Source organism: Peromyscus eremicus, chromosome 2 (genome assembly GCF_949786415.1).
Source record: "Peromyscus eremicus chromosome 2, PerEre_H2_v1, whole genome shotgun sequence".
Classification (NCBI taxonomy): domain Eukaryota; kingdom Metazoa; phylum Chordata; class Mammalia; order Rodentia; family Cricetidae; genus Peromyscus; species Peromyscus eremicus.
The window spans coordinates 54,138,785-54,161,362 of record NC_081417.1 but is presented as its reverse complement, the minus strand read 5'-3'; the positions used below and the strand labels follow the sequence as shown (position 1 = coordinate 54,161,362).

The 22,578-nt window shown below is 44.6% G+C and overlaps 1 protein-coding gene across 2 annotated transcripts in view; it reads right to left on the bottom strand.

The window, feature by feature from the left end:
• Bach2 (BTB domain and CNC homolog 2) overlaps positions 1-22,578 on the bottom strand; it is a 152,399-nt gene that overhangs the window by 8,475 nt on the left and 121,346 nt on the right. For both annotated transcript variants that reach the window (XM_059255705.1, XM_059255704.1), the window contains exon 3: positions 7,139-8,689. In XM_059255705.1, the coding sequence (XP_059111688.1) occupies positions 7,139-8,689 (1,551 nt within the window). The remainder of the gene's footprint in view (positions 1-7,138; positions 8,690-22,578) is intronic.

Here is a 22,578-nt window from a genome sequence, read left to right as displayed (position 1 = left end):
ATGCCAACAGTGCAGATCACAAGGACAGTCAAAAGGGCTTCCGCCCCAAACGCTACTGTATTTAAAATGATCTAGACAGCAAACACAAACCGGTAGATAGGCTGGAGGGTTGGCCGGGGAACGGGAAAATCAACAGCGGCTATGTCAAAGTCCTCGAAGCGAAGGCAAGCCCCACACAACGTTTCATCAGGGCTTTTGCAATCCAGCTGCTTTTTAAACAGGGTCAGGGGAGAAGAAAACTGTCAACCATGGACTTTCTTCCCTATCAGGGGAGAGGGGACCCTCACTCTTGTGGGGGGTTTTTGTTTGTAGATTTGCTAGCCATACAGAAAGGAAGAACTTACATTGACTAGCAGGTGGGAGCACTTGGTGTGTCTCCCAAGGGGTACAGAGGCCTTATCACATCCCTTCTGTGTTTCTAAGCCAATGGACCTTCCTGGAGATGAGGAGCAGCCCCAGGCCTTTGGTTAGGAATGCCCTCCTCACAGGCTTTTGTGTGCTCAAACGTTCCCCACTCAGGGCTGAAAGCCAGGTAACGGGACAGGGTCTTGCAAACTTGAAAAGCTTGGAGAAGGCGGAAGCCTCTTCTCTTTCTCCCAGAAGAGTAACACAGCCTACACGGAAAGCTTGGAGGGCTTGCTGCTTTTTCATTCACTGCTCCTGCATAACATATCCTTCCAGACTGCACTTCCCATCAGAGGTGTCCCAGAGAAAGCACAGAATAGACAATACGACACGAAACATTCTGCCAGCTCTCACTGCCACCTGTCTGAATGGCCTGCAGTTATATTCAGCGGCCTCTCTGGCCACGGAGGCAGCACAGTAGATGTGCCTGTGGGTTTTGTAAGCGATGATTCTCTTTAGTAGTGAACTACTTTGGTTCTCAATTAAGGCCCAGGGACAGAGGAAGAGCCACTGAGTCAGCAGGCCAAGGGCCAAAGAGGGCACTACAGGCCACGCTGTGGTTTGCGCAACACACTCCTGTTGGTTGTACCCAGTCTTGCCAAAGTGCTGACTCTTCTCATACCTCTGGAACCCACAGGAAATGCAGGATTAGGGTCATTTTTCAGTATGGGACCAATACTGCCCAAGGGAGGTTAGACTTTGGGGGAACCCCAGCTCTTCAGCAGTCTGTGAAATAGATTCCTGCAGTGTAACCAGGGACCTCTGATCTAGAGATGGCAAAACGCAGAGGACCTTCTGAATGGTGCATGAAACCTAAATCTGCCTTCTCAGCACATCTGCATGACCAGATAGGAAGCCTGGACCAGGGAGGCTGGACAGGCTGCAGGCAGACCTGGGATGCAGTTTCCTTTTCATCAAACAGAAAACTGTTTGCTAACAGCTGCCCACATCCCATAGCCTAAGCCATTCTTCCCATCTCCATTAAAAATATAATAAAGAACATAATTTCCTATAGAGAATTCAAATATGAGACAAAAGAAAAGTTCCCACTCTGCAACAACGCCTTGACGGATTTCTCTACAATGTCTGCTTTGCACAGTTTTCACAGAACTGTGGAAGTGACTCTCTAGCCATTTCGCTTCACCAAGCCTATGAACACGCATTTTACTTGTCTGCTGCTTCTGGTTTGCTGGGTGAAGGTTACTGGAGAAGGAGGGTGGAGAAAAAGCCCAAAACAACAGTCTGTTTTCCCTACCAGTCCCAGGAGAAGAAAGGGCTGTGAAATCTTTCCTACTCCCATGTGATTCTTACCACACATGAGCTGAAGCCATAGGCACACAGCGCCAGGCTGAGGGGCACCTTCGAGGCCATGACAATATACAGGCTCTCCAAGACCAAGAGATGTTCCTGTGCCACCTACCTTCTACTTGGTATTCCCAGGACACCAGGGATTCACCCATAAGACTACAATTAATTAGCTATGTGGTCCCAGGTAACTCATTCTCTCTGTCCTGAACTTGAGCATCTGTGAGTCAGAGATAATACTTGCCTCACTCAGCTGCTGGAATTGCTGTGAAGAGTAAAATTAGATAACAGACAGAGAAAGGGACTGCCTTGTGGGTGAGGGAAGAGTCATCCTTCCTTGTCATATGGTTTCCTCTTCCAGGCATATAACATTAGGAATCCCAAACACTGAGAATGTTCTAGACAACATGAAAACACTGGTTTAATTATGAACACAGCTGACTTCTATGCTGCCATTCAAAGTCTTCTTTTCATTAAGCAGACTAATTAGACACTTGCAAAAATGGGCTTCATTCACCGAACCATAGGAATGATGGAAAAAATCTTACACAGAAAGTTATCAAGTCAACTGGGAAGAAGAAGGGATTCAGTGGGAGGAAGAGGGGATGAGAGAGAATAATTGGGGTTGAAAATGACCAAAATATACTGGGTATGGCACTATACATCTTTAATCCCAGCACTCTGCAGGCAGAGTTAGGTCTCAGTGAGTTAGAGGCCAGTCTGGTCTATAGATTGAGTTCTAGGACAGCCAGAGCTATGTAGAGAGACCCTGTCTCAAACAAACAAACAAATAAACAAACAGACATAAAAAAGGAAAGAAAAAGAGAAAGAAACTGAAGTATATTATACATGTGTATGACATTGTCAAAGAATAATAGAATAATGGTTTTAAAAGTATCAAAGAAAGAAAAAAATTACAAACAAACAGAATATTCAAGTCAGCACTTTGGTGAGAAGAATTAGACATGGCTTTTCTGTACTATTTCACTGGTTGCTCCCCCCCAACACACACACGTACACACACACACACACACACACACACACACACACACACACTTTTCCATTTTGTTTTGTTTAACTCACAGCCTTGTAGTTCAGGCTGGCCTTGAACTTGTGACCCTCTGCCTCCACCTCCTAAATGCTGGAATTACAAGGCCTAGGCCACTATACCTGGCCACTATCATATGCTTTTATTCCTCTCCAAATGAAGCATGTCAATAATGCAAGTCCAACTCACCAGTACCTTTGGATATGGAAATCAACCACCTACCCAGTGTTTCTTCACTAAACTCACAATCCATTGGAAATGCTTTGGGAACTGACTAGTGCATGCACCACTTGGAAGAGGACTGTGACTTCTGTACAGTTTTCAAAATCTAAAAACAAACTTGTAAACATAAGGAGATGCCATGTCACATCCATTAGATGGACACACAGAGAAGAGTAAGGGTTGGCAGCGAGAGGAAAAACCGGATTCCTCCTAGCCGGATGGGGGAATGCAAACATGGTGTAGCTGCCTTGGGAAATGGCTGGGTAGTTCCTCAAAACGCCACATGTGGAGTCATCACATGAGTTAACCACTCTACTCAGAGATATGTAATGAGTGAACTGGAAGCCCGTCTACAGAGACCTTGCATGCAAATGCTCACAGCACCATCCTTCAAAATATCCAGGAAGTGGAACCAACCAAAACTCCCTCAAACAATGATGGATCAATAAAATGTGGTATGGCCTAATAAGACAGATCAGCAATCAGAAGGGTGGAGTTCTGATACATCCAAACACACCAGGTGGATGTATCTACAGAAGAGATCAACTTTGAAAATGCTATCCTAAGAGAAAAAAGCCAAATACCATTTATACAGAACAGAGGCAGATTAGTGGTTGTCTGGGCTGGAGGGAAAAGGCCATGAGGAGAATCTGCTCCTGGGGTGAAGAAAACATGCTAGAGTCACAAACTGGAGATGGCTGCATAACCCTGTGGAGATATTAAAAACACTGAAATTTTCATTCTAATAGGGCGAATTTTATGGTATGGAAATGATATTTTATTTAAAAATTGGTTATTTGTTTTATGTGTATAGGTGTTTTGCCTGCATGCATGTCTGGTCTGTGCACCATGTATGTGCAGTACCTGCAGAGGCCAGAGTTACAGAAGGCTGTGAGCCGCCATGTGTGTGGGCGCTGGGAACTGAACCTGGGCCCTTTGAAACAGCAGCCAGTAACTGCTGAACCAACTCTCCAACCCAGTACTTGAAGCTTTTTCAAAGCTAGGGAAGAGTAAAAAAAGGATGGGAGACGTCTGTGTTTTATGAACTAGGAGAGTTATTTAACGCGGTGATAGATTTTACAGAAGGTAAGATACACTGATGTTTTTCTTTTGGTCCCACATTTTGGCTCAGAAGATGGAGAGAAGCTGTGGGCTATGCTGGTGGTTGGCAGGGAGAGGAACCCCGGGTTTTATTCCAGACTCGGTTGTATCTTGTGGTTTACTTGGAAGAAAACCACCTAACCCTACCTAAGAGCAGTCTGGGAAGAATCCAAGATAGATGCTGTGTTTTTTTATGGATCAGTTCAAGAAAACAAGTTAAAACTCATGGGAATTCAGTATACTTTTGGGGCAGAACTTCTACCTAGGCCATGTAACCCCCGAAGCAAGTCACTGAACTCCCAGAGGGGCCGTCATGCTGAGGGCCTGGGTGGTTCTGGGAAAATAACTTCCTTCACTGGGGAAAAAAAACCTCAGCTCTGCTAGCATCCTCCTGCCCAACACAAGCTACCAAAAGGGTTGGAGTGTGACTCATGAAAGGCAGGGAGTTTTGACAAATGTGCCTTTTACTGCTTATGAATGTTCAGCAGGTTTGTTTTGAAAAGTAAAAATAAAAATTAAATCCAAGGGTATTTTAAGGGGAGACTAGTCCTGTCTGTGGCTGTTTCATGGGTTGAATGACTATCTACCCCCCCCCCCCCCCAAATGTGCCATGGTTTCCAGTCCTAAGGTGGAGATTAACATAGCCCAGAGGAAAAAATGTGCTCTTGTGGATGGCATTGGGTATCTGATCTTTTTTTTTTTCTTCTCTGAGACAGGGTTTCTGTGTGTAGCCTTGGCTGCCTTGGAACTCATTTTGTGGTTCAGGCTGGCCTTGAACTCACAGAGATCCACCAGCCTTTGCCTTCCGAATGCTGGGATTAAAGGGAGGAGCCACCACCCCCCAGCAGACCTTGAGTATCTGAAACCGACAGTTCCTAACTGTTCAAGAGACAACAAAGCGGCACGTGTTCTTACTCTACCAGTCCTTGGTAAGATCGAGTGTGGGACGGAGCTGACTCAAGGACCAGCCTTCTGCAGGAGGTGCCCTTAAGAACAGTTCCAGGGACAAACAGCAACTCTCCCACAAGTTGTGAAACACAACTACCCTTGCTTCTAGGAAGCCTCACTCCTCGGGCTGCACGTCGTGGGCATCGGTGGTGACCCCATCCCAAACCGAAGGGATAAGACACCAACGGGAATGCCGCCCATTCAGATTTCCTTCACAATTTCCATTTCTTAAACTAAACCCCTTTTGGTGGTTTTCTGTCTTTCTCCGCCAGACACTAACAGGAAAGCAGGGACCAGGCAGGCTCGCGAAGAAGAGGAAGTGAACCCAGGGTGTGTCTGCAGCTTACTCTAGGCAGCTCTGGAGTCCATTTTCAAAACATGCCTGAAAGTTAAAGCTCATGTGCTTGGTGTCCACCAGCCTTGTGGATGCTGAATAAACCACACACGGCTCCGCGGCTACCTCACCTCACCTCTCACGGCATTTCTGCCATCTGGCAGAGTTAATCTTTGCTGAGGAAGAGAGGCTGAAGAGCAGAGAAGTACTGAGCACACTGGCCTTATGGGCAGCTCCCTCCCTCCTTGTCCTTCCTCCCTCCTTTCATTTTTTTTTAAGGGACTGAATCCAGGGCTAGGCCAAGGCAGGCAAGCACCCCCTGCCATGGAGCCCCACCCCCGCCCCACATTTCTTTTTCTCTGAGCTTTTCAGACACAGGGGCAAGACCTGTCACCAGCTTTGCTCACTTCTGCTCCTGAGACGGGGGTGAGACACAGTGGCTGGCAATCTTTGGCTGGTTCTTTGTCAGTGCCCAAGATAGCAGGTCATGCCCTAGACACGCTTAGGTTTGTCTAGGAAACACTGAAATGACTAGGGAACTCGAGACCTCTGGGACTCCTAGTCTGCCTTCTCGTAGTCACGAGTCTTGCTTATGATGTAGCCAGTGCTGTCCCCACTCCTGCTCCCAGAAACAGTGACCCACAGACGAAGCCTTTATACACTTTCTATCTACACAGCACAATGCTTTCAGGCTGGACAAAAAACACTATCCACTAAATGAATGACTTCTTCTCAATGTGGGAGCTTAGGAAACACAGTTTTGTGTGTGCTGACTAGGGCACTTCTGCAGGGAACCCATGTCAAGGATGGATGGTAAGCCTTCTGTCATGTGCACTGTGATAGAGACAGGGTCACCCTGTATCTTCTTGCGGACAAGAAATACTCATAAGGTGCATACTCTATATTAAGGTACTCATAATACTCTTTGTGAGGATCTATTTAGTTCCAATGAATCGATTTGAAAGAGTGTCTATGTTTTCCTTTAGGTTGAAGGGGTGACGAGCAAGCATGAGTGCACTCTTCCAAAGCAGGCAGCAGACAGGGGAGTGACAGCAGTGGAGGGGACAGGGAGGAGACTGAAAGTACCTGAGCACACTTACACGTACTGCATTCGGCTTGCCCCTACTCACACAGCACTGGAACCCAGGCTAGGTACAGAGGGATTTCAAAGACTCAAGTGGCTGATTTTGGGTCACCTTGCAGCACTCTGCCTCTAAGGAAGGAAGCCAGAGACGGTCTACTTACTGGCACTAGAGCACTTTTTAAACTTGACGCAGGTGCTGGCTGGTCTTATGTCAACTTGACACACAAACTGGAGTCATCTGGCAGGAGGGAATCTTAATTGAGAACACGCCTCCATAAGATCTGGCTGTCTGGCATTTTCTTCATTAGTTATTGTTGGAGGAGGGCCCAGCCCATGGTGGGCGGGGTCATCCCTGGGCTAGTGGTCCTGGGTTCTATAAGAAAGCAAGCCGAGTGAGCCAGGAAGCAGGACTTCTCCATGGCCTCTGTATCAGCTTCTGCCTCCAGGTTCCTGCCCTGCTTGAGTTCCTGTCCTGACTTCCTTTGATCATGAATAGCGATATGCAAGTGTAAGCCAAATAAACCCTTTCCTCCCCAACCTGAGTTTTGGTCATGGTGTTTCGTCACAGCATTAGTAATCCTAACTAAGACAACACATAAGAACAATTTGAGAATATGTTTGGGAAGAGGGAAAATTCAGGTAAAGGACTGAGACAGCAGGTCATAGACTTGAACTTATGTGGATTCCCTACCTCCTGGCCCCTGTCCTGCACAGGACACGACTCACTGTCTGCTTCCGAGAATGATCCAGACTCGTCACTGGAATTGGTTCCATAAGACTGCTCACATTTAATTTGGGGTCGGACTTGGTTGTACATTCCATCTCCCATCAGGCCCGGCTCCTGATGTTCTGTGGCAAGGAATCTGGCTCCCTGGGAACAGGGTGAGGAGGAGAACTCACAGAGAGGGAGGCTGCAGGGGGAGCCCCCACTCCCATCCTCTGCGTAGGAATAGGAGGAACAGGAGCTGGAGGTCCTGGTTCTGGTCTCTAGTGGAGGTGAGCGAGGACAGACTTTGATTGGCACCGGGCAGCTGGTGTTGGGCCGTATCCTGCCTGGCAAGTGGTCAGCCATCAGTCCACTGTGGGAGTAGGCCTGTGAGCTGGGGAGGGATTGGCCAGCTCCTACCCAGAGACTTTTTGGCACCGGCTCGGAGAGGTCTTTGTCCAAATTGCTCACCCCAGAACATGAATGCACTGAGGTGCTCACTTGGCCACACGTGCTTGAGGAGAAGATGACACTCCTCCGGTCCAGCTCTCCCTCCTGCTTACAGAGAGCCTCCGGCCCAGGCCCCCTGAGTGGCGACCCCATTGTGAAGTTGGACACATCCTTCTGGCCCATGTGGGGCTGTCCATAATTCCCTGTGAAAGGGGTGTAGTCAGTTTTAAGGTCACCCTGAGAGATCCCCTTGTTAAAAGGGCATGCTGAACTCCTGACAAAGTGCTGTTGAGATGTACTGGGCAGGCCAGACGACTCCACACCTTTTGCTATACTGAACAGAGACCGCAGACAGGAAGGCGAGGACACACTCCTGGATCTGTCCAGGCAGGTGGCTCCAGTAGGGGTACTGGGGGTAGGGGTAGGGCTGGGCTGTTTCCGGTCCATCTCAACATCCCCGGGTCTGTCTTTGATGTCAGTTTCATCTCCGGACAGGCAGAGTGTGACGGTCTCCTCCTCGGCCTCTTCATTGGGTGGCTCGCTTTTAATCTGTCCCCTGGAGAGCCCTGGTTTGAGGCTATTGCCAGGGCTGTCTTCACTGAATGTGCTTGCAAACCCTGAGGTACTGTGTGAGGGCGCACTATAGACATTCTTGGTACATGCAAGCTGGTACTTCTTGTATCTAGGTACTGAGTTTTCCTTGGTGTCTGTGGGTACCTCAGACTCAGGTAACAAGGCTTCTTCTTTCTCTGCTACTGGGATGGCAGCGGCCTCAAAGCTGACGGGGTCTGTGGGGCAAGCCATCTTCGCTGTCTCTGAGTCCATCGTCTCTTCTTCCTCCTCTTCTCCCGCAGAGTTCCCATGGTCCTCTTGGGGGCGCTGGCACGCACTGTCCTTCCGGCACACAAACAGGCCATCCTCGCTGTTCAGGAGCTGCGTCTGCAGGAAGGTGAAGCAGGAGTCCTCCAGATTGTGCATGCGCAGGAACTCGGCGCAGCGGATGACCTCCCGGATGTTCTCTCTGCTGAGTAACAGCTTGGCAGTGTAGGCAAACTGCAGCAGTGGCCCAAAGCCCCTGGCCGTGACCTGTAAAACCAACAGGGAAGTTGCCAACATTACCATCAGCAATGCTATTGTCCTGAATTTCTCAACCAAAGCAAGATAGCCAGACAGGGCTAATGCCCTACAATGAAAACTGCAGAGGAGCAGTTAATCTCGCCCCAGGTCAGCAATGCTCCTGCCTCCAATAGTGAGTGCCGTCTCGTGCCTGCCACCTCCGCACCCCACGGCACCAGCGGAACTGAGAGTCACCGGGGGCAGGTGGTGAATGAAGCAAGATGATGACCAAGGGGTCATTGTTGACACTAATGAAATGTCCTGGCAAGAATGCACACAACAATGGGAAGCCCATTAATTTCTGTCCCCGTCAGTCCTGTCGAGAGCCACTCTACACAAGAGAGGCTGCTGCTGTGACCCTTCCTGCAGCCAAAGAAAGTATTGCCATTTGCTTGTCAACCACAAAATGGCAGCCTGGCTGTGGAGTTTTAAAAGCAGTGTTTCCTTACAATGTTAAAAGAAACAATGAAATGTTGAAAGTCTCTGTTTTGCCTACTCTTCACAGCTTCTACTTGGAATCTTCTTCCTCCTCCCCCTCCTCCTTTTTTTCTTCTCTTGAGACAAGGTCTCATTATGTATGTCTGGCTGTCCTGGAACTCACCATGTAGACCACACTATCCTCGAATTCAGAGATCTGCCTGCCTCTACCTCCCAAGTGCTGGAATTAAAGATGTGCACCACTATGCCCAGCCCTACTTGGGATTTTCCTTCCTTCCTTTCTTTTTTAAAAGATTCATTTATTTATTATGTATACAGTGTTCTATCTGCACTCCAGAAGAGGGAACCAAATCTCATATCTCATCATAGATGGTTGCTGGGAGTTGAACTCAGGACCTCTGGAAGAACAGCCATTGCTCTTAACCTCTAAGCCTTCTCTCTAGTCCTCTTACTTGGGATTTTCAATCATCGTGTCAAACCTGATCTTACAATAACACCAAAGAGGATGACAATTATCAAGAAGAAATTAACTCCTGATTCAAAAGAGTTAGGGTATACAGATCTACACAATCTGGCTGTCATTTCAATGGTTGTAGCTTCCAACCAAAGCAAAGGACATGGGCTATCCCTTCCCTAATGACTGGCAGCAGCTTTGCTATGTAGCTGTCTAGAACCTTCTGTGGCTAAGCTTAGTGCATTTGCTTCTAGTGTATTTTACAGATTGAAAATGTGGTACTTATGCACAGCCTCCACAGACATATGTATATGCACACACACAATGACACAGACAATTAGAAGTATGTTGCTGTGGTTAACTGATTTTGTTTTTAAAGATAGAAACATCTAAACCCAGGGATTCAGGGTAGGCTTCCTTACCCTGTATATAATATTCAATATCCTGTAGATCCTTATTAACACGGCTGCTGAACCAGGGGAAAGGAAGGTAGATCTACAGAGCATGTGAACACATCAAACAAGAGCAGCTGTCAGGGTGCTTGCTGAAGCTACACTGGCAGTGATCACCAGTTTCCGAGGGGCAGGGAATACGGAGGGAGATGGAGTGGTAAGCCGACTGGCTGACTTCTGCAGTCTTAAGACTTCCTGCAGCGCACAGAGTCCAAGCTCATTAGCCGACCTGCCTCCAACGCACACGACTCAACGCATTTTGTCCTCTCAGCCCTTGTAGCCAGAGAGAGGAAATGTCCTGGATTCTCCAGGACCCAGTCTTGTGTCATCACAGGCTTTCAGGTTAGGAAGAATACTCAGACACACACTCAATAGGATTTTAAATGTTGATATTGTTGAAGTATTTAATAAAAATCCAAATAAAAATAATCTGCCAGAAAATAAGTTCTAAGGAATTCAGTCGTCAGTAACATGCTGATTTGGAACAAGACATGTATAGAGGAAATCCTATATGTATGGAGGAATTAAATAAAGGGCAAGAAAGGGAGAAGTTAAATTGTTACTATTTTCAAATGACATGATTTTTAAAAGTAGGTAACCCTGAAGATTCTACCATTTAAGATCATGAACTAAAAGTAAAGTTATTAGACACAAAAACCAACATACAAAAGCCAGCAGCATTTCTATATTCTAGCAGTGAATTGTCTTCATCAGAAATCCCATTTACATAGCTACAAAAACCACTTAGGAATAAATCTAACCAATGAGGTAAAAGATGTGTGAGAGCCCAGCTGGGAGACTGGCTCCCACATTTTGTGACAGGGTACTCTTGAGGATTGAGGGATAAGAGTTATTTAGATAAAAGGATAGAGGGGAAAGAAACAGAAACACAGGATAGCCTCGGGAGGGCCTGCATCATTATCCACTGGCCCCTTCTGTCTCTTCCAAAGGGCTATTTATAGGAATGCCAAGGGGTGGAGCAAAAGACCTCCCCTTTTGCTCCACCAAGTGCAGCCAAGTGCAGATTCTTTCCAATCACCTGGTAACCACACACGTGGTCAAGCAATTCTCTAATGCAGTCCTGTTGTGTAAAGCAAGCTCAGATCTCACTAAGAAACCTTTGTGGGCCTCCACAAATATCTTGATGATGAAAACTATAAAACATTGATGAAAGAACTTGGAGACATATAGACAAATAGAAAGATACTGTACATAAGTGGTCTAGGAGAATTAATATTGTTAAAATATTCCTATTATCCAAGCAAATCTATAATCCAATGCAACCCATACTGAAATATGAATATTTATAGAAGAAAAAAAAACCATAGAATTTTGGTAGCATGTGCCTATAGTTCTAACTACTAGAAAAGCTGAGATAGAAGGGTTGTTTGAAATTAAATGTCAGCCTGGGCAACATATTCATTCTCTCTGTCTCTCTGTCTCTCTGTTTTGAGATGGGCAGTCTCACTATATACCTCAGGCTGTCTTTAAGCTCTATTCTCCTGCTTCTGCCTTCTAAGTTCTAGAATTATATGGGAATATCACCACACTTGGTTTGGTTCTGCCTCTTTTTTTTTTAAAAAAGTAGTATTTTCATTAGTTCTTTGAGAATTTTCATACAATATATTTTGATCATATTCACCTCCTCCTCCAACTCCTCCCAGATCAGTGGTTCTTAAACTTCCTAACGTTGCAACCCTTTTAATATAGTTCCTCATGTTGTGGTGACCCCAACCATAAAATTATTTCATTGCTACTTTATAACTGTAATGTTGTTAGTTATTATTGTAATGTAAATATCTGATATATAGGATATCTGATACGCAACTCTCAAAGAGGTTGAGAACCTCTGTTCTAGATCCACCCCTACTACCTTCCTACCCACCTAATCTCTTGTTCTTCACCAGACTCTTGAAAGAAAACAAAACAAAACAACTCCCCCGCAAGCCCCATCAATTCCAATTTTTGTTGCCGTGAGTGTGACGCCTACTGTGAAGTATGGCTGACCTACTAGAGAGCACACCATTAAAGAAATCTGACTCCCCTTCTTTGAGCACTCATCAAATGCTGATAGCTCCTCAGCTAGGGGCGGGACTTCATGGCCATCTCCCCCTTCTAGGCTTGGGCTCACAGCACAGGTCTTGTTCATGCTGTTATCACTGCTGTGAGTTCATGAGCAGCTGTCCTCTTGTGTCTGAAAACAGTTTCCCTGAAGTCATCCACCGCCTGGGGCTCTTATAAGCTTTCCACCCCTTCTTCCACGAAGATCCTTAAGCCTTGGAGGGAGGCGCATGATACAGAAGTCCCATTTAGGGCTCAGAACTCTGAAGTTTCGTATTTTTTGCATGTTGACCAGTTGTGAGTCTCTGTGCTAGTCACCATCTATTGCAAGAAAAAGCTTCTCTGATGAGAGTTGAGAGATGCACTGATCGTGGGTATATCAGTAAGTTATTAGGGGTCATTTTAATACTGTATCTACTTAATAGACTAATATTACTAGGACCTATGACCTATCTAGCCACAGGTTCTTGCTCCCATTAACAGTACCAAGTGTGAGTTTCATTTAATGGGGTGGGGCTTAAATACAATCAGAAAATGGTTAGTTACTCCCATAACATTTTACCACTATTTTACCAGTGGGCGTATCTTGCCAGGCAGGTCATTACTGTAGCTTTCAGGGTTCACAGTTAGGTGAGGCTGATAATGACTTTTCTCTTCTAGTAGTGTACATAGCACCTTCTAACCTTCCAGCACTCTGAAAACTAGCCAGTAGTGATCAAACTTCCATGTTTATGACTCAAGTAAGGTGTCATTAGCAGTGGAGTCCTACCATCGAGTTCTGGGTGGTAATCAAGAGCAATGACAACAGCCATTAATATTTTTTTTGGGGGGTCTATGGGAACTCATTGGCTAAAAACTCAAAAATAATAATTCATTCCTAGGGTTTGTATTTGCTAGTATGTGGTATCTAGTTGGAGTATTGTTCTCCTGTTATGGGGTGTTCTGCTTGGTCCTTGGCATAAGTTAGAGTTATCTAGGAAAAGGGATTATCAATTAAAGAAATGCCTCCATCAGTTTAGCCTGTAGGCAGGTCTGTGAAGAATTTTTGTGACTGATGTGAGAAGGCTCAGCCTGCTGCGGGTGGTACCACCCCTGGGGAGGTGGGTGGTATAAGAAAGCAAGATGAACAAGTATTTCCTCATGGTCTCTGTTTTAATTACTGTCCTGATTCCTCTTCTTGACGGACTGTAAGCTGTAAGGTGAAATAAACAGTTTTCCTTCCCAAGTTGCTTTTGGTCATGGTTTTTATCACAGCAATAAAAACCTAACTAGAACATAGGTTAACTCCATTTGAATTTTTAATATATGCATACTTAAATATTTTAGTGAGTTTCTATAGTAGTAGATGGCTTTTTCAAATCTGGCTGTGCCTCTTAATTATTATTAGTTTTCTTTTGGAATGTGTTGTACATGACTATCCTCTATGCCAAGCAACGGCCATCTTGGAGCATTCAGCTGTGTTCTCTTGCAAAAGTTCATCTCAGTTGAGCTTTTTGGTGGTTTATACCCTAGCACAGCAAGGAGAGACTTGCCTGAGTATCCAGCTACATCAAACTACTTCCTCCTACTGGCAACTCTCCATGTGGCTTGGGGGAGGGACTTGAGTATATACAACATATCAGTTGAGAAAGACTGGATGGGGCTATGGGAAGCCTACCATCACTACTGGGTTAAGGCTTTTCAGTTACAGCTAGTCAGGGAAGGAGAGCCCACACCCATATAAGTAACCTCTCACTTATACTCTGTAAGGATACTCATTGGTTCTCTAGAATGAACTTTGGGGGAATCATGTTTCAGTTGGTCATTAAGACTTTGGGAGGAGGAGGAGTCATTGCTTTATAGCAACAGTATGGAACTACAAAAGATCCCAAATAACTAAAGAAATCTACAAGAAAAATAATAAAGCAAGAAGCATTGTACTAACCCCTTTTCAAATATAACATAAACTTTAGTAACCCAAGATGCACTGCCATAGCATTACACAGGACCAGAGCAGGAGAATGGACTAGAGAGCCCAGAAACAAACCATATATTTACAGACATCTGACTTGACAAAGGTGCTAAGAACACACAACAGGGAAAGAACAATCACGTCTGTAAATGTTGCTGGGAAAACTATACGACTATACGGAATGAAAACAGACTCTTGTCTCTCACCAGATACACATATCTACTCAAAGTATGTGAAAGACTGAAATGTAGGATCTCAAACTACAAAACTCCTAGAAGAAAGCATGGAAACATGCATGGAATTCTATTATACTGGTCTGTACTATGATGGTTTTTGGATATGAACTTATATATACTGCCTCAATTTTGGGTATGAAGAAACAAAAGCAAAAACAGACAAATGGGATTATATCCAAATTAAAGAAGTTTCTGCATAACAAAGGAAATGACAGAGTACAAAGAGAACCCACAAGATATGGGAAGATATCTGCAAACTCCACATTTACTATGGGCCACACGTAAAAGAAAAAATATGAGGCCAGCTATGGTGGTACACCATTTAATCTCAGCACTCGGGAGGCAGAGGAAGGCAGATCTTTTTGAGTTTGAGGCCAGCCTGGTCTACATAATGAGTTCCATGTAGCCAGGGCTATACAGTGAGATCCTGCCTCAAAAAAAAAATTATAAAAAACTCAATAGGAAGAAAAATCTCAATTAAAAAAAGGGGCAAAACCTCATCAAATAGACATTTTTCAAAAGGAAGACAGACAAATAGCTCATGAATTTATGAAAAGTATCCAGCATCACTCATAATCAGGGAACTGTGATTTGAACCCACATCAGGGAACTGCCTTAAAAATGGCTGTTATCAGAAGGGTAAACTTAGTATGTGTTGGTGACGCTGTGGAAAAGAGAAGCCATTGAGAGTTTCTTAAAAAAAAATGAAAAATGGAACCCCACTGCTGGGTATATTTCCAAAGGAAATAAATACAATACAATATCCAGAGATGTGTAGAAGACATACAAAGAATGAAAAGTTAATTCCTGAGTAAGATCATAAGCAAGTCAACCATGGAAGTGCCATCACCAGAGTATGTGAATAGCTAGCTGTCCGCTGGGAAATCCAGACAGATACATGAGAAGAGACTGGTGGCCTGCAGATCCCTTGAACACACTCACTGGGACACCAGGATGCAATTAAGCCCCTGTTTATTTATGCTGTAGGTCAAGGCTGCATTCATACAATGTGCACATTTACAACCGTCACTGGAGAGGAATCCCAGGCAATGGTAATAGGTCGAAATGTACACAACAGAGTAAGTGTCCATCACAATCTGGGCAGTGCTATAACCAGCAAAGGCTGTCTACACACTAGATCAGCCTCCATGTTTTCAAAGATGCTTTCACAATCTGTCTATTTTGAGGAATCACTTAAATCCACGCTTTGTTATCAGATGGCAAATATCCAAGTAACAATGTGAAGCTGCACATTTATAAATCAGTGATCACATCTGCACTGTTATTTACTCTTGGTTCTTAAGGAGTAAGTCTCTGATAATGAGAAAAAATAAGAAGGGAGGGAGGCAGAGAATCATTCCCAACACCAATGACCCATAAAATTGTATTTAAAAAAGTAATGATCATAAAGTAGAGTGAAGTGGTTAGAAATAGAAAACTAGTTCCATTCCACTGCTGTTAATGAGCTCAGTCCCATCGCTGTGACGAACGTGGACATATATAGGCTAAAGCCCACTGGTCATTTAGGAACGTCCTAAAGGCACGGTAAACAGATAGTAAGTCCGATGTTAGGAAGAAGCTGGAATAATGGCCATGCCTTTGAATGGCATGTCCTGGATGGATGACTCTGAAGAACATTTTATCATCATGCTTAACTGTGTTGCTCTCTGGCCTGGAATGCACAGCACATACTGTACAGATGGTACTAGGTCACACATCAGGAGCAGACAGAACATTCCATAGGGGACTGAGACCGGGGAGGATGCAGGAACTAATGATTTCTTGCTTTGTGTGTTCTACTGGCTACTGACCTTAGTCAATGATTGATACACATGAGGTGGTGGCACTAACCTACAGTGTTAGCTCTGAAAGGAGTGAGACCAGGTCATCAAACTCACACTGATTTGAGTAACACATTGACAATGACACATCGGAACTCTGACCCTGAACCCTTAATTCCTTTGGGTTCTGATTTACCATTTCCATGTAGTTAATAAAAGGAAGATGGGCTAATAAATACTCAGCAAGCAGAGCACACAGTGTGCAATTTGGGGGATGGGGAGCCCATTACCTCCCAAGGAACCCATCTTGCTGCTGGGTAGAGCTTATGATACGAAACACACACAGTTGGACTTAAACATATATGAAAAATGGGAGTCCCATGACTCATATGGGGATAATCAACTGTTTTTTGATTGGATTTGATGTGCGTTGTGCTCCACTGGAGATAATTTTTCAAGTCTGGTACTCTAAACCTGGTCAAAAGCTCATTGCTGGGGAGGTGATAAGCATGCACGTGTGCACTCGTGTGTGTGTGTGTGTGTGTGTGTGTGTGTGTGTGTGTGTAACCTACACTGTTGCTATACTGCTGTTTTACTAAGTGGGCATATTATCAAACTGCCTTCTAAATATTTATGCTTAGACCCATATATTTGTGCTGCTCTCAACTTTGGTCAGGGAAGCATCTTTTAGCAACGAGCAGCAGTCAATGTAAAGACTTATAACTGGTCAATGTGCTGAGAGTAAATAGTGAGTAAGTACTCAGCCCTCAATGAGATATTTACATCAACCTGTTCCAAGGCTCAGTGAACATCATGGAAAAGGGCGCAGAAAAAAGATGGGGAGGAGTCCTATAAATTGCTGCCTTCTGGTCATGATATGCCCATGGCACTCATGAATTCACAGCAGGTGGAGCTACACAAGACCGACAGGAGATTAAGGTGGTCAACAATTCTAGCACGGATGGGGGAGGGGGTCAGGAGGTCCCACCTCCAGCTGAGGAGTCAATTGGTGACCGACTGCTGTTGGGGAAAGGGGAGTCACATGTTTGGAGGTCAAGCCATTAGTATGTCACCCATGCTCCAGTGGAGCATCTGTGGATGGGCAGCACTCACTGGACTCAGTGGCTTAGTGAAAACAAAGAAAAGGACATGAAGTTAGGAGAGGTGGTGGGGGAAGCTGGAGGGGAAAATGGGGAGTGGATACGATCAAAATACAATGTATACAGCGCAAAATTATCAAATAAAATGTTATATATTTAAAATAGGGGTTGAAGGGCTGGAGAGATGGCTCAGTGGTTAAGAGCACTCCTCTTGTAGAGGACCTAAGTTTGGTTCCCAGAACCCACATTTGTTGCAGAATATTATTTTAACTATGGACAGATGTGTTACATTTGTTTATGTTGCAGACTATTATTTTAACTGTGTAAAAGTGTGTTACATTTGTTTATGCTGCATTTGTTTAATGATATAAGGATGTGTGTTTAATTATGTAAAGATGTGCTGCATTTGTTTCACCTTGCCTGCCTAAGGCACCTGATTGGTCTAATAAAGAGCTGAACACCCAGTAGCTAGGCAGAGAAAGAGTAGGCAGGGCTGGCAGGCAGAGAGAATAAATAGGAGGAGAAATCTAGGCTCAGGAGAGGAACGAGAAGAAGGAGGAGGAGAGAAGGAGGGAGGCGCGTGGGGCCAGAAGCTGGGCAGCTGCCAGCTAGCCATGGGAAGCAGTGAAAGTAAGATACACAGAAGAAAAGAAAAGTGAAAAGCCTGAGGCAAAAGGTGCATAAAGAGAAACAGGTTAAGTTAAAAGAGCTAGCCAGACACGAGCCTAAGCTAGGCCGAGCATTCATAACTAATAATAAGTCTCCGTGTCATGATTTGGGAGCTGGCTGGTGGTCTAAAAGAAAAGGCCCGGTACACACATTCAGCAGCTCAAATATGCTTGAAACTCTAGTTTTTTGTTTTTGTGTTTTTTGAGACAAGGTTTCTCTGTGTAGCCCTGGGTGTCCTGGAAATCACTCTGTAGACCAGGCTGGCCTCAAACTCACAGAGATCTGCCTACCTCTGCCTCCCGAGTGCTAGGATTAAAGGCGTGCACCACCAATGCCCAGTGGAACTCCACAGGCACCAGCACACAAATGGAAAACACACACACACACACACACACACACACACACACACACACACACACGTACACACATTCCTTAAATTTTTTTTTAAATGGGAGTTAATTTTTTATGGAACTAGGAACATCCTTCTCTATTTAAGGTACATAACTGAGGCTCCCTTGCTGAGTTCCAAGCATAAACATATGGCTGTGGCAGGGAGCTCATTTGAACTCTGATCAGATGAAGCAGGAGATGTGGGGATGGCCCTCCAGGAGGGGTGTGTACTCCTCATTGTCCCTTAACTACAGCCTTGCAGAGCATGGAAACCTGTATCCTCAGGTGCATCATGGGAACTTTGCCACTGCAGGAACTGGGAAGACGAAGGTAACGCAGTTAGGCTTCTGGACTTCTTAAACGCAGGCTGCTGACCACTCCTGCAGGATGGATTTTCCTGGCAAAGCATTTGTCAAAGAAAGCAGCACTAGTGACCGCCCAGTCTCCATCTCCACAGCACAACGGTCTGTTCTTCAGGACAAACACTGTCTGATGCTGAGATGAGGAGGCACAGGCATAGCTATCTCCGTGGTCTGAGTTGCTCATCACTGCTGGCTGTCCTGACTTTGTCCCTCATACGTGCTTCACTTGTTTTTAGTTTACTTAACGAAGACTAACTTGATCAGACAAATAAAAATGTACGTGTAAAAGAAGTATATACGTTGTTTAAAAAGTCTCTAGAAACTCATGGCAAATAAAATGTAGTCATAATTATTTTCCATTAGTTTAAAAACAGACTAACCCCCTCTGTTAAGACCATGCATTTGGGGCTGGGGTACAGCTTAGTGACAGAACATTTGCTTACCACATGTAAGTACCCCTGGCAACACACAACAAAAAGAGACAATGCATTATTACTAATTTTTCTGTAAAGGATGTTATCCGTTTTTGTTTTGTTTTATTAAAAAATTAGCACAAAAAAAGTAGCGGGGTTAGTTATCATACTTTCACACATTGTCTTTCCTTTTTTATATTTTACATACATGGGTATTTTCCCTGCATGTAAGTGTGTGCTCCACATACATGCAATCCTGTGGAGGCCAGAAGAAGGCATTTGATCCATTGAATCCATTGAGAGGGGGTTACAGATGGCTGTGAGCCACCATGTGAGTGCTGGGAATCAGAGCCCGATCTTCTGGAAGAGCAGCCAGTGCTTTCAACTACAGAGCCTTCGCTCCGGCCCCCTTGGTCTTTCTTGATCCTCTGTTCCTGCTTCCTGTCCCCATCTCCCCGGCTTGTGTCCTTCTTTTCTGTATGTCACATGTGTTCCATTACTGCCTTGTTATCCTCCCTGACTTCCTTAAGAACTCTTCTCCCACTCATGATCCCCTTCCTAGTTTCACTATCCTATCTACTCTTCACCTATGTACCCACATATAAAAAAAAATTAAAATCGAGGATCCACATATGACACAGCATATGGTATTTGCATCTCTGAATCTGGGTTACCTCACTATAACAATTTCCAGTTCTATCAATTTTCTTGAAAATTTAATTTTTTAATGGCTGCACAACATTCCTACACACACACACACACACACACACACACACACACACACACACACACACATCTTTATCCATTCATCTCTTGATGACTATCTAGGTTGATTCCATTTCATTGCTATTGTGACTAGTGCAGCAATAAACATGGACATGGTAGGCTATAAAGTCACAGGACACAGTGTCTTTTAGGAATACGCCCAAGAATTCTCTATGTAGACCAGGCTGGCCTTGAACTCTGAGATTTGCCTGCCTCTGCCTCCCTTGCACTGGGATTAAAGTTGTGTGTCACCACTGCCCAGCTTTTTCAGGTTTTAAAGAAGTGTTCATGTTGATCTCCATGGTGACTGCACCAGATTACACTTCCACAGCCTCCCCAACATTTGCTTCTAATTTCAATTTTCTATAGTTAACTTGTCACATTTTTCTCTTCAACACATTATACAAGCACAAAGCACTGAGGTTATATGTATTCAACTAACTAACCTTGCTACTAGGAGAAATTTATTAAAGGAATCAACCTCATGATTTCAGTAAAGCTTCTGCTCATTTTAGTATAATTTAGACAAAGTGTAGTGGCTTGAAAGAAAATGGCTCTCATAGGCTCAGGTATTTGAATGCTTGGTCCCTAACTGGCAGAACTATTTTGGGAAGGCTTCTGAGGTATGGCCTTGTTGGAGGAGGTATGTCACTGGGGTTGGGCTTTAGGTTTCAAAAGCCCACACCAGGCTTTTCTCTCTTCCTTCCCCTCTTCTCTCTTTTTGCTTCTACTTTGTGGGTCAGGATGGAAGCTCCCAGCTACTGTTATAGCACCATGCCTGCCTGCCTGCCTGCTGCCATGCTCCCTGCCACGATGGTCATGGACTTGCCCTCGGAAACTGTAAGCTAAGTCTTAAAATGCTTTCTTTTATAAGTTGCTTTTACTCATGGTGACTTTTCACAGAAACAGAAGAATAACTAAGACAGAAGTTGGTACAGGGATTAGGGTATTGCTGTGACAGGCCTGACCATGTTGTTTTGGAGAATGTGTAAGACTCCAGGATTTTGGACTAGAATAGTAGTTAAATGCCGGAAGTGGAGCTTAATGGGCCATCCTAGTGGGAGCTTGGAAGACAATAATGATGTGGACTGTGGAAGCCCAGCTCAAGAGGTTTCAGAGGAAAACAGTATTAGCAACTGGGCTAGAGATTATTCTGACAAAGAACGCGGCTGCCTTTTGCCCTTGTCATAAGAAGCTACTTGAGACTAAATATAAGTTTTGCATTAATGGTGTTGGTAAAGGAGATTTCAATATAACCTATGATTGACTGTCACACAGTTATTAGTGATCACTCTTATATAGATCTATAATGAAAAGGAGCACACAGGACAAAAATACAAAGTGTATAGTCTGAAGAGAAAAAGAACACAAGAGAATGAATGTAATGTTGAAGCTAAGTCTTGTGCTCAAAGAAAAGAGAAATTTAAAGAAAGGTCTGATGCTAAGTGGAATAAAGGGAGTGTTGAGAACCGCGCCCCCCCAGCTAATTCTGCAACTTGTGAAAGGAAAAGGTCCAAGGAATTTCCTCCACCTAAAAACAAACTATTTAAAAAATTTTACGCAAATGGAATTCAAAGAGGGGTCCAGATTCCAGCCCAAGTAGGCAGCAGAACTTGGCAGCACTTGGTTCTGGATTTAGAGTCATGAAGGACACAGGAGTAAAGGGGTTGTGGAATCTTCCTTTGAAGTTAAGAAAAGCCACTGAGGCCAGGTGTATGGCAGGGGAGTCCCTGCCTGGAGTCCTGGAGAGGCCATTGCATGAAACTGTAAAGGTGAAGCCTGGATTGTGTTGGAGACTCCAAGATGCTGGAGATGCCAGGGCTGTGAGATGCCTGCCAAGGAGAGCTGCTGGCAGGGTATGGAACCAGGCCAAGAGAGAGAAATGTGTTGCAGTCAGCAAAGCTAAGAGCTATCTAAGCCTTTTGATATCAGACATGAAGTTACAGAATTTGGAGTTTACCCTGCTGGGTTTTGGTCTTGCTTTGGTCCAATGTTTCCTCACTAGGCCCCATCTACTTCCTCCCTTTTGGAATAGTAATGTATATTCTGTGCCACTGTATGTTGGAAGTATGTGATCTGCTTTTTGAACAGGGGATTGCAGTTAAGACACTGCCGTGGGACTCAGAAGAGACAATGGACTCTTAAACAGTGTTGGGACTGTGAAAGACAATGAGGACTTATGGAGTTGCACTAAATGTATTTGCATCATGGTACAGCTACAGGCCTACAGAAGACAGGGAGTAGAATGTGGGAGTTTGAATGAGAGTTGTCCCCATAGGCTCACATATTTGAATGTTCGGTCTCTAGTTGGAGGAACTGTTATGGGAAGGATTAGGAGGTGTGGCCTTTTCGGAAGAAGTATGTCATTGGGGGCAGGCTTTGAAGGTTCAAAAGCCCATGCTAGACCCAGTCTTTCTCTGCCTTCAACTTTCAGATCAAGATGTAAGCTCTTAGCTACTGGTCCAGTGCTAAGTCTGGCTCCCTGGGTTGGCCTCACATTCCTAGACTCAAGTGATACCTTTGTCTTTGTCTCTGGAATAGCTGGAACTGAGGGTGTGTGCCACTAAGACTGGCCTAAACTATTTTATTTTTAAGATAAGGTCTCATATATCCCAGGCTGGTCTCAAAGTTGCTACATAGCTAAGAATGACCTGATCCTCTTGCCTCCACCTTCTGAGTGTTGGGATTATAAGTGTATACTACCCATCCAGTTATGTCCATGTATGTGGGTAGGGGGAGCTGTTCTTGCCTGAACTGGTTTGGGATGCATGGGCAATAAGGCCTTCT